This window comes from Oncorhynchus masou, chromosome 21, assembly GCF_036934945.1.
Source record: "Oncorhynchus masou masou isolate Uvic2021 chromosome 21, UVic_Omas_1.1, whole genome shotgun sequence".
In the NCBI taxonomy this organism is placed as follows: Eukaryota; Metazoa; Chordata; class Actinopteri; order Salmoniformes; family Salmonidae; genus Oncorhynchus; species Oncorhynchus masou.
The window spans coordinates 51,850,598-51,863,688 of record NC_088232.1 but is presented as its reverse complement, the minus strand read 5'-3'; the positions used below and the strand labels follow the sequence as shown (position 1 = coordinate 51,863,688).

The window sequence follows — 13,091 nt, the reverse complement described above, 5'->3', positions numbered from 1 at the left end:
TGGCAGTAGAATGGCCCGTACTGAAGAGCTCAGTGCCTTTCAACGAGGCACTGTAATAGGATGCCACCTTTTTCAACAAGTCAGTTTGTCAAATTTCTGCCATGCTAGAGCTGCCCTGGTCAACTGTAAGTGCTGTTATTGTGAAGTGGAAACATCTAGTGGTGGTAGGCCACACATGCTCACAGAACAGGACCACAGAGTGCTGTCCTTAGTTGCAACACTCACTGCCGGGTTCCAAACTGCCTCTGGAACCAACGTCAGCACAAGAACTGTTCGTCAAGAGCTTCATGAAATGGGTTTCCATGGCCAAGTAGCCACACACAAGCCTAAGATCACCATGCACAATGCCAAGCGTTGGCTGCAGTGGTGTAAAGCTTGCCGTCATTGGACTGGAGCAGTGGAAACATGTTCTCTGAAGTGACGAATCACGCTTCACCATCTGGCAGTCCGACAGACAAATCTGGGTTTGGTGTAGGCCAGGAGAACGCTACCTGCCCCAATGCATAGTGCCAACTGTAAAGTTTGGTGGAGGTATAATGGTCTGGGGCTGTTTTTCATGGCCTCTTTAGTTCCAGTGAAGGGAAATCTTAACGCCACAACATACAATGACATTCTAGATGATTCTGTGCTTACAACTTTGTGGCAACAGTTTGGGGAAGGCTTTCCTGTTTCAGCATGACAATGCCCCCTTGCACAAAGCGAGGTCCATACAGAAATGGTTTGTCAAGATCGGTGTGGAAGAACTTCTGTGGGTCTTCACAGAGTCCTGACCTCAACCACGCCGACTGCGAGCAAGGCCCAATCGCCCAACATCAGAGCCCGACCTCACTAATGCTCTTGTGCTCGCAGCAATGTTCCAACATCTAGTGGAAAGCCTTCCCAGAAGAGTGGAGGCTGTTATAGCAGGAAAGGGGGGACCAACTCCACATTAATGCCCATGATTTTGGAATGAGATGTTTGACGAGCAGGTGTCCACATACTTTTGTAGTGTATCTCCTGTGACCTTTTTAAGAAGTGCAGTGGCGCAGGATGTGACTCCTAAAGGTACATACCCAGACCCCTCATCTAAGTTCGATAACAGTCCACAGCTTTAATAAAACAATGATGGAATGTTGGAATGCAGTAACCGGTAAACATGTTTCCTCATTAGCGTCTTAGTGTTTCTACGTTACCATAGTAGCATGAGTCAGAAAAGTCTGGTTCTCTTAAACCAACAACAACACTATCATCCCAAGACCAGAACTATCACCCCTTTAGTTCACGTTTTGTGCTATGGAATTGTGTAAAGGTTGTGGTTTCCTTAGCCAAAGTTATAGCCAATTACAATTACAGAATGTTGAAAAAGTTGGAGGTCAACAACATTTTATAGAAACATATGATTCAAATGAATCACCTCTAATTAATTTCATTAACGCATCACTTTGTTGTGTAATTTCTAGGGAATTAGTGAAGTGAGTCTTAGCAAAAACCACCTGGAGGTGCTGGGAAACATGGTGTGCACTATGAACGGCTCCTACATCCTAAACTCTGACCCCTTCATTCTGGAGAAACTGAAGAACTGCAAGGACTTCACCGAAGCTCAAGTCGCGGCCATGGAAACGCTCCTCATTTCAGGGAAAACACAGTATGGGTATGTGAATGAGAACTTTTGTGAACAAAGTTTGTTTTGACTTTGATTAAATCACAAAAGTTGTACATGCAATAACAATACAATTTACAATATTAACTTTTGGTTTTCAGAAAAACAACTAGATGGAATCAACAAACGTTGGAAGACCTTGAAACCCTGCCACTGTATCTGACCCAAAACTTCTGGAGACTGTTCACAACAGTACGTTTATGCTTTACCATTTTTTTGTGTGTTTACGCCTTTAAATTATCTTTGTAAAAGGGTGCAAATTATTGATCTAAAAATGTTTGCTTTGGTATTCACAGGAGGTGAAAGGGAAGTTCCTTAAGTCCTTTATGCCCCAGCTGAGGAAGCAGGAAACAGTGAAGAGGAAGCTGAAGACACTGTTCAAGCAGATCAACTCCCTCAGCAGATCCAAGCGGGGAGCAGGTAAACCCACTATGCCCTAAAACATCTTGGAGAAACAGCTTAGAGAATGATACATTTGCTATGAGATTTTCATTGGTATCATATTTGCATACTGGTCTGGTGTTGCTCACCATTGGTTGCTTTTCAAAAGGATGCATCACTGGCAACATCACCCAGTCGGTCATCGCAGACACCTCGTTCCCCTTTGGCTATGACATGACCCAGTTTGACCTCTGTCTGGACATCAGCGTTCTGAAAGACAATCTGGCCGCTTTCACTAAACAAGTCGACGATAACAACTTCCAGAAGATCATTTTAGTCAAACTAAACCAGGTAATGATGACATCAAAATGGCCGTCTGACTTTTGTTTCTTTGACTCCCAGAATGGAATGAAAAATTATTGTATTCATAACAGGGTAGTGACCGTGCATAGATATGAGAAGGGATAGGTACGAGAATGTCATTACTCTCAGAAGACCAGTCCGGTTTATTGAATCGTTAGATCAAATGAGTGGAGGACCATAATCATAATAAATGCAAAAATTGTGTTCCACAGGCTTATCCATCTGGAATTGTTGACGAGCAGCTTAAGGTGCTGGGCTCTGTGTCGCGTGTGGCCACTCTTGATGACATCACAAAGTGGAGCATCACCAAAATCGACACACTGTCAGCACTGATGGCCTTTGGTGATGGTCCATGGGAAACAGCGAAGGTATATTAAGGAAAGAGATGTTTGTACCTTTTTTTTTGTATGTCGCTTTTCTCTAATACAGGTCTCTTTCTGTTGATGCATTCAGAGTAAGGCAATCATCACAACATACTTGAACACGTCAGGTAACTCCTTGGGGAGCTCTGAGTTAAATGCCGTTGGCGCTAATCTGTGTTCTCTGGATGTGAGTGTACTGAAGACCATCACATCAAGCAGTCTGAAGTGAGTATATCTGACCTGCTCAGCAAAAAAAACTGCTAATGAATTATTTCACAGTTCTGTTAACCAACTCATGGGTAACAATGAGACAATATGTCAGCTAAACTGTAGTCCTGGGTAACAATGAGACAATATGTCAGCTAAACTGTAGTCCTGGGTAACAATGAGACAATATGTCAGCTAAACTGTAGTCCTGGGTAACAATGAGACAATATGTCAGCTAAACTGTAGTCCTGGGTAACAATGAGACAATATGTCAGCTAAACTGTAGACCTGGGTAACAATGAGACAATATCTCAGCTAAACTGTAGTCCTAAAAAACAATGAGACAATATGTCAGTTAAACTGTAGTCCTGGGTAACAATGAGACAATATGTCAGCTAAACTGTAGTCCTAAATAACAATGAGACAATATGTCAGCTAAACTGTAGTCCTGGGTAACAATGAGACAATATGTCAGTTAAACTGTAGTCCTAAATAACAATGAGACAATATGTCAGCTAAACTGTAGTCCTAAATAACAATGAGACAATATGTCAGCTAAACTGTAGTCCTAAATAACAATGAGACAATATGTCAGCTAAACTGTAGTCCTGGGTAACAATGAGACAATATGTCAGCTAAACTGTAGTCCTAAATAACAATGAGACAATATGTCAGCTAAACTGTAGTCCTAAATAACAATGAGACAGTATGTCAGCTAAACTGTAGTCCTGGGTAACAATGAGACAATATGTCAGCTAAACTGTAGTCCTGGGTAACAATGAGACAATATGTCAGCTAAACTGTAGACCTGGGTAACAATGAGACAATATGTCAGTTAAACTGTAGTCCTAAATAACAATGAGACAATATCTCAGCTAAACTGTAGTCCTGGGTAACAATGAGACAATATGTCAGTTAAACTGTAGTCCTAAATAACAATGAGACAATATGTCAGTTAAACTGTAGTCCTAAATAACAATGAGACAATATGTCAGTTAAACTGTAGTCCTGGGTAACAATGAGACAATATGTCAGTTAAACTGTAGTCCTAAATAACAATGAGACAATATCTCAGCTAAACTGTAGTCCTAAATAACAATGAGACAATATGTCAGTTAAACTGTAGTCCTAAATAACAATGAGACAATATGTCAGTTAAACTGTAGTCCTAAATAACAATGAGACAATATCTCAGCTAAACTGTAGTCCTAAATAACAATGAGACAATATGTCAGTTAAACTGTAGTCCTGGGTAACAATGAGACAATATGTCAGTTAAACTGTAGTCCTAAATAAATAACAATGAGACAATATGTCAGCTAAACTGTAGTCCTGGGTAACAATGAGACAATATGTCAGCTAAACTGTAGTCCTGGGTAACAATGAGACAATATGTCAGCTAAACTGTAGTCCTAAATAACAATGAGACAATATGTCAGCTAAACTGTAGTCCTGGGTAACAATGAGACAATATGTCAGCTAAACTGTAGTCCTAAATAACAATGAGACAATATGTCAGCTAAACTGTAGTCCTAAATAACAATGAGACAATATGTCAGCTAAACTGTAGTCCTAAATAACAATGAGACAATATGTCAGCTAAACTGTAGTCCTAAATAACAATGAGACAATATGTCAGCTAAACTGTAGTCCTAAAATGAACAATGAGACAATATGTCAGCTAAACTGTAGTCCTAAATAACAATGAGACAATATGTCAGCTAAACTGTAGTCCTGGGTAACAATGAGACAATATGTCAGCTAAACTGTAGTCCTGGGTAACAATGAGACAATATGTCAGTTAAACTGTAGTCCTAAATAACAATGAGACAATATGTCAGCTAAACTGTAGTCCTAAATAACAATGAGACAATATGTCAGCTAAACTGTAGTCCTAAATAACAATGAGACAATATGTCAGCTAAACTGTAGTCCTGGGTAACAATGAGACAATATGTCAGTTAAACTGTAGTCCTAAATAACAATGAGACAATATGTCAGCTAAACTGTAGTCCTAAATAACAATGAGACAATATGTCAGCTAAACTGTAGTCCTGGGTAGCAATGAGACAATATGTCAGCTAAACTGTAGTCCTGGGTAACAATGAGACAATATGTCAGCTAAACTGTAGTCCTAAATAACAATGAGACAATATGTCAGTTAAACTGTAGTCCTAAATAACAATGAGACAATATCTCAGCTAAACTGTAGTCCTGGGTAACAATGAGACAATATGTCAGTTAAACTGTAGTCCTAAATAACAATGAGACAATATGTCAGTTAAACTGTAGTCCTAAATAACAATGAGACAATATGTCAGTTAAACTGTAGTCCTGGGTAACAATGAGACAATATGTCAGTTAAACTGTAGTCCTAAATAACAATGAGACAATATGTCAGCTAAACTGTAGTCCTAAATAACAATGAGACAATATGTCAGCTAAACTGTAGTCCTGGGTAACAATGAGACAATATGTCAGTTAAACTGTAGTCCTAAATAACAATGAGACAATATGTCAGCTAAACTGTAGTCCTAAATAACAATGAGACAATATGTCAGCTAAACTGTAGTCCTGGGTAACAATGAGACAATATGTCAGCTAAACTGTAGTCCTAAATAACAATGAGACAATATGTCAGCTAAACTGTAGTCCTAAATAACAATGAGACAATATCTCAGCTAAACTGTAGTCCTAAATAACAATGAGACAATATGTCAGCTAAACTGTAGTCCTGGGTAACAATGAGACAATATGTCAGCTAAACTGTAGTCCTGGGTAACAATGAGACAATATGTCAGCTAAACTGTAGTCCTAAATAACAATGAGACAATATGTCAGCTAAACTGTAGTCCTGGGTAACAATGAGACAATATGTCAGCTAAACTGTAGTCCTAAATAACAATGAGACAATATGTCAGCTAAACTGTAGTCCTAAATAACAATGAGACAATATGTCAGCTAAACTGTAGTCCTAAATAACAATGAGACAGTATGTCAGCTAAACTGTAGTCCTAAATAACAATGAGACAATATGTCAGCTAAACTGTAGTCCTAAATAACAATGAGACAATATGTCAGCTAAACTGTAGTCCTAAATAACAATGAGACAATATGTCAGTTAAACTGTAGTCCTGGGTAACAATGAGACAATATCTCAGCTAAACTGTAGTCCTAAATAACAATGAGACAATATGTCAGTTAAACTGTAGTCCTAAATAACAATGAGACAATATGTCAGTTAAACTGTAGTCCTGGGTAACAATGAGACAGTATGTCAGTTGAACTGTAGTCCTAAATAACAATGAGACAATATGTCAGCTAAACTGTAGTCCTGGGTAACAATGAGACAATATGTCAGCTAAACTGTAGTCCTGGGTAACAATGAGACAATATGTCAGCTAAACTGTAGTCCTGGGTAACAATGAGACAATATGTCAGCTAAACTGTAGTCCTAAATAACAATGAGACAATATGTCAGCTAAACTGTAGTCCTGGGTAACAATGAGACAATATGTCAGCTAAACTGTAGTCCTGGGTAACAATGAGACAATATGTCAGCTAAACTGTAGTCCTGGGTAACAATGAGACAATATGTCAGCTAAACTGTAGTCCTGGGTAACAATGAGACAATATGTCAGTTAAACTGTAGTCCTAAATAACAATGAGACAATATGTCAGCTAAACTGTAGTCCTAAATAACAATGAGACAATATGTCAGCTAAACTGTAGTCCTGGGTAACAATGAGACAATATCTCAGCTAAACTGTAGTCCTAAATAACAATGAGACAATATGTCAGTTAAACTGTAGTCCTAAATAACAATGAGACAATATGTCAGCTAAACTGTAGTCCTGGGTAACAATGAGACAATATGTCAGCTAAACTGTAGTCCTGGGTAACAATGAGACAATATGTCAGCTAAACTGTAGTCCTGGGTAACAATGAGACAATATGTCAGCTAAACTGTAGTCCTAAATAACAATGAGACAATATGTCAGCTAAACTGTAGTCCTGGGTAACAATGAGACAATATGTCAGCTAAACTGTAGTCCTAAATAACAATGAGACAATATGTCAGCTAAACTGTAGTCCTGGGTAACAATGAGACAATATGTCAGCTAAACTGTAGTCCTGGGTAACAATGAGACAATATGTCAGTTAAATTGTAGTCCTGGGTAACAATGAGACAATATGTCAGCTAAACTGTAGTCCTAAATAACAATGACACAATATGTCAGCTAAACTGTAGTCCTGGGTAATAATGAGACAATATGTCAGCTAAACTGTAGTCCTGGGTAACAATGAGACAGTATGTCAGTTGAACTGTAGTCCTGGGTAACAATATTTTTTGTTGTTGCATCTTCTAAGAAATGCCAATTCCCTGGACGTGACCTCTTGCTCCACTGAACAGAAGAGGGCTGTATACGACATCAGCAAGAGTTCTTTTAGCTCCCAGCGTATCTCTAATCCAACATATTACCAACTCATCAGCCCCTACCTAGGTAAACACACACACACACATACACACACACACACACACACACACACACACACACACACACACACACACACACACACACACACACACACAGATATGAGTCTTTGCTTTTTTCCCACTTACGTTTGGTGCGCTTGATTTAGCTTACAAGGGGGGGGGGGCAGGTGGACATGGTTTGTTCTGTTGGGACTATTCCAATGGTTTCATTGCACCGGAAAACTAAATGGGTAAAGCTATCGGAGTATGACAATCTGAGGAACCCTATTCATTACTTGCTGAAAGTGTGCTTTCCTTTTTTTTTGCCAGGCGGTGCTCCCATTAAAGACATAAGGAGTCTTGCAGCTCAGAATGTGAACATGGACATAACGACATTCAAAGGTCTTGAGAGCACCGTAATTGCCGTGAGTATCAGATAGCTCTGGACCCGCTCTACCTGCTGCTACAATGTAAATACAGGAATCCTGTTTCATCTGTTTATTTATTTTATTTTATTTCATTCAGAGTCTGACCGTGAGCGAGGTGAAAGGACTTCTGGGTGCTAACGTGGATGATCTGAAGACATTTGAGAACGACGCGGTTGTTCATGCGTGGTTAATGGCGCAGCCTCAATCTGATCTGGACCTGCTGCGGCTAGGTCTGACCGGAGGCAAAGAACCTTCCACCGCGGTGGTGCCGACAGCGGTGGTCCCCCTCAACACCACCAGCACCACGCTGGCACACAACGCTGGCACAGCCAAGCCACTGCCAATCACCACAACTCAGAGTAAGGAAACATGGACCACCCGCCCACCAACTCTTTACATTACATATAGGCATTATTCCTGATGAACCCTTAAAGGGGCAATCTGCAGTTGTTATATCTATTTTATACTCCTAAATTAATGATATATAGGCATTGATTCTTGAAGAATAGCAATTAGAAATGCCACGTGAGCTCAGTTCAACTGTCACACTCTATGAGAACCTAAAATATAAGCTTGTTTTGCTCCAATATTTGTAAATATTGTAAATGTAAACAATCACTGTAAAGCCTCATAACATGGTTATAACAATACGTTTGATATCATGGATGGTCAGTCCTTGCATCCATAGCTCTGTCTATGAATTTGAGAGTTATTACTTTTCTTCATGGGCCCATCCCAGAACAGAGGGATGAGGGATGTCAGAACAGAGGGATGAGGGATGTCAGAACAGAGGGATGAGGGATGTCAGAACAGAGGGATGAGGGATGTCAGAACAGAGGGATGAGGGATGTCAGAACAGAGGGATGAGGGATGTCAGAACAGAGGGATGAGGGATGTCAGAACAGAGGGATGAGGGATGTCAGAACAGAGGGATGAGGGATGTCAGAACAGAGGGATGAGGGATGTCAGAACAGAGGGATGAGGGATGTCAGAACAGAGGGATGAGGGATGTCAGAACAGAGGGATGTCTTGTCGTTATTGTTTCAACTAAAGATTTACCCTTTGAAGACTACTGATAGACTTATCTTTTAACAAGTCCACTATACTGTACGTTCTTGTCCCTGCTAATACTTTTCTGTTAGAACTTTTCTGTTAAAAGGTGACAGGGGACATTAACATTAACTGAATAATATATGAATGTGTTACAGGGTAATTACACAGGATCAATTACACAGGATCAATTACACAGGATCAATTACACAGGATCAATTACACAGGATCAATTACACAGGATAAATTACACAGGATCAATTACACAGGATAAATTACACAGGATAAATTACACAGGATCAATTACACAGGATCAATTACACAGGATCAATTACACAGGATCAATTACACAGGATCAATTACACAGGATCAATTACACAGGATCAATTACACAGGATAAATTACACAGGATAAATTACACAGGATAAATTACACAGGATAAATTACACAGGATAATTCCATTACTGTATGTTAAAGTATCTCAAAATGATTTGACCTCTCAGATGGTGTCGGTAATGGAGGAGCACATCCCGAGAAAGAACTAGGAGCCCTCTCTCTCTGTCTGGCACTGGTCACCGTCATCCTGCAGATGATGTGAGACGAGATGATGAGACCACAGTGTGACCAGATGATGTGAGACGAGATGATGAGACCACAGTGTGACCAGATGATGTGAGACGAGATGATGAGACCACAGTGTGACCAGATGATGTGAGACGAGATGATGAGACCATAGTGTGGGCCAAGCATCTTCTAAAATGAACAACAACAACCTGTTTTACTTTTAGAATTGTTGAATCGTCTGGTACTACTTATAACCAAGTTTACAAATATTTTATTTAGCCAATCACGTTTTAATAATTTATTGTTTTTTTGTCATTCTTGTTTAGCATCACTCTTGTACGTAATTATCACAAGTATATATCTATATATATGTGTTCTTATTTGAACATTCCATAAGATTGCACATTTACATGTTTATATATTTAAATTATATTTTTGTCAAGGAATGTAAAATTCATAAAGTATGTACACCTGTCCTTGTACTTAACCCACAAATATGACCTATGTAAAGTTTAGGGCTCTATTCAATCAGTATCGCTGGCCAACAGAAATATAAAGGTAGATTCTGATTGAGCTAAAATATGCAGTGTTTACCGCGAATGCAGTCTCTGCTAACATGGGAACATTGCCTTTAAATTTGAATCACGCTGTAAATGCCGAACTTCCGTGATACGGATTAAATAGAGCCCATTATTCATATTTTTTCTTCAAATTAATAAAAATGCAAATATACCATCGGTGCTCAGCTCACATTACTGGATAGTAAAGTCTTGAAAACAAAATACAATACATTTCTGTATAGCGCACGTCACTGTTACGCAGTATGTTCTGCTTGCAGTACTTCAGCTAAGCCACATGGTGACAGTGTAGTATATTCTGAATCGTTCTGAAAAGTGAACAGAGGTAGCATTGAAGAAAAAGAAGATGAATAGAAGAATGAAGGAATAGCACCTGTGGTGTAAAGTACTTTAAGTAAAAATACTTTAAACTACTACTTAAGTAGTACTTCACTATTTATATTTTTGACAACTTTCGCTTTTACTTTAATACATTCCTAATGGAAATATTGTACTTTTTACTCCATATATATTTTCCCTGACAATCAAAAGTACTCGATACATTTTGGATGCTTAGCAGGACAGGCAAATAGCCATATTCACACACTTATCAAGAGATTACGTGGTCATCACTACTGCCTCTGTTCTGGCAGACTCACTAAACACAAATGCATGGAGTGTGACCCTGGCTAACCAAAAAAAAGTAAACAAGAAAATGGTGCCGTCTGCTTTGCTTAATATAACGAATTTGAAATGATTTAAACTTTTACTTTTGATACTTAAGTAAATTTTAGCAATTACGTTTACTTTTGATAATTAAGTATATTTAAAATCAAATACTTTTACTCAAGTTGTATTTTACTGGGTGACTTTCACTTCTACTTCAGTAACTTTCCCTTAAGGTATCTATATTTTTACTCAAGTATGACAATTAGGTACTTTTTCCACCACTGTAATAGAACATGTGCTATGTATGCTGGATGGAAGACTGATGTCAACGTCTGACCCTCATAGAAAAACACTCGGTTCAATCTGATTCTTGATGGATAGAAGTTTCCTGTCAGTCGGGCTCACCTACGTGAGCTGTATCACATTTTATTCTGTTATGTGAACAAATGACAGCACCTGATTTGTTCTGCACTTAAACCAGGAAGCAAGAAAGTAAACAAAAACATTAATAAATCCCCACATGGATACGGTATATAGAAAAGTTAATGTAAAGTACCAGGATGTAATGTAAGGGATTTCTTCCATTGACGATGAGGCGGACCAAAGCGCAGCGTGGTTATTTTGATTCATGTTTTAATAAATCACTTCACATGAACAAACTTACAAAAACAAGAAATGTGAAACCCCCAAACCGTCCTATCTGGTGCAGAGACAGAGACAGGAACAATCACCCACAAACACACAGTGACACCTGCCTCTGATTGAGAACCATACTAGGCCGAACATAGAAATACCCAAAATATAGAACAAACAAACATAGACTGCCCACCCAACTCACGCCCTGACCATACTAAATAAAGACAAAACAAACAGACTGCCCACCCAACTCACGCCCTGACCATACTAAATAAAGACAAAACAAACAGACTGCCCACCCAACTCACGCCCTGACCATACTAAATAAAGACAAAACAAACAGACTGCCCACCCAACTCACGCCCTGACCATACTAAATAAAGACAAAACAAACAGACTGCCCACCCAACTCACGCCCTGACCATACTAAATAAAGACAAAACAAACAGACTGCCCACCCAACTCACGCCCTGACCATACTAAATAAAGACAAAACAAACAGACTGCCCACCCAACTCACGCCCTGACCATACTAAATAAAGACAAAACAAACAGACTGCCCACCCAACTCACGCCCTGACCATACTAAATAAAGACAAAACAAACAGACTGCCCACCCAACTCACGCCCTGACCATACTAAATAAAGACAAAACAAACAGACTGCCCACCCAACTCACGCCCTGACCATACTAAATAAAGACAAAACAAACAGACTGCCCACCCAACTCACGCCCTGACCATACTAAATAAAGACAAAACAAACAGACTGCCCACCCAACTCACGCCCTGACCATACTAAATAAATACAAAACAAACAGACTGCCCACCCAACTCACGCCCTGACCATACTAAATAAATACAAAACAAACAGACTGCCCACCCAACTCACGCCCTGACCATACTAAATAAAGACAAAACAAACAGACTGCCCACCCAACTCACGCCCTGACCATACTAAATAAAGACAAAACAAACAGACTGCCCACCCCAACTCACGCCCTGACCATACTAAATAAATACAAAACAAACAGACTGCCCACCCAACTCACGCCCTGACCATACTAAATAAATACAAAACAAACAGACTGCCCACCCAACTCACGCCCTGACCATACTAAATAAATACAAAACAAACAGACTGCCCACCCAACTCACGCCCTGACCATACTAAATAAATACAAAACAAACAGACTGCCCACCCAACTCACGCCCTGACCATACTAAATAAAGACAAAACAAACAGACTGCCCACCCAACTCACGCCCTGACCATACTAAATAAAGACAAAACAAACAGACTGCCCACCCAACTCACGCCCTGACCATACTAAATAAAGACAAAACAAACAGACTGCCCACCCAACTCACGCCCTGACCATACTAAATAAAGACAAAACAAACAGACTGCCCACCCAACTCACGCCCTGACCATACTAAATAAAGACAAAACAAACAGACTGCCCACCCAACTCACGCCCTGACCATACTAAATAAAGACAAAACAAACAGACTGCCCACCCAACTCACGCCCTGACCATACTAAATAAAGACAAAACAAACAGACTGCCCACCCAACTCACGCCCTGACCATACTAAATAAAGACAAAACAAACAGACTGCCCACCCAACTTACGCCCTGACCATACTAAATAAAGACAAAACAAACAGACTGCCCACCCAACTTACGCCCTGACCATACTAAATAAAGACAAAACAAACAGACTGCCCACCCAACTAACGCCCTGACCATACTAAAT

At 39.7% G+C, this 13,091-nt stretch overlaps 1 protein-coding gene across 1 annotated transcript in view; it reads left to right on the top strand.

The window, feature by feature from the left end:
* Window positions 1-10,204, top strand: part of LOC135507528 (uncharacterized) — an 83,837-nt gene extending 73,633 nt beyond the window's left edge. The window contains exons 196-205 of the mRNA XM_064927036.1: window positions 1,440-1,630; window positions 1,741-1,831; window positions 1,936-2,059; window positions 2,190-2,371; window positions 2,596-2,751; window positions 2,837-2,970; window positions 7,324-7,457; window positions 7,760-7,854; window positions 7,955-8,216; window positions 9,411-10,204. Coding sequence (XP_064783108.1) covers window positions 1,440-1,630; window positions 1,741-1,831; window positions 1,936-2,059; window positions 2,190-2,371; window positions 2,596-2,751; window positions 2,837-2,970; window positions 7,324-7,457; window positions 7,760-7,854; window positions 7,955-8,216; window positions 9,411-9,505 — 1,464 coding nt within the window. The 3' untranslated portion in view covers window positions 9,506-10,204. The remainder of the gene's footprint in view (window positions 1-1,439; window positions 1,631-1,740; window positions 1,832-1,935; window positions 2,060-2,189; window positions 2,372-2,595; window positions 2,752-2,836; window positions 2,971-7,323; window positions 7,458-7,759; window positions 7,855-7,954; window positions 8,217-9,410) is intronic.
* The last annotated feature ends 2,887 nt before the right edge of the window (window positions 10,205-13,091 follow it).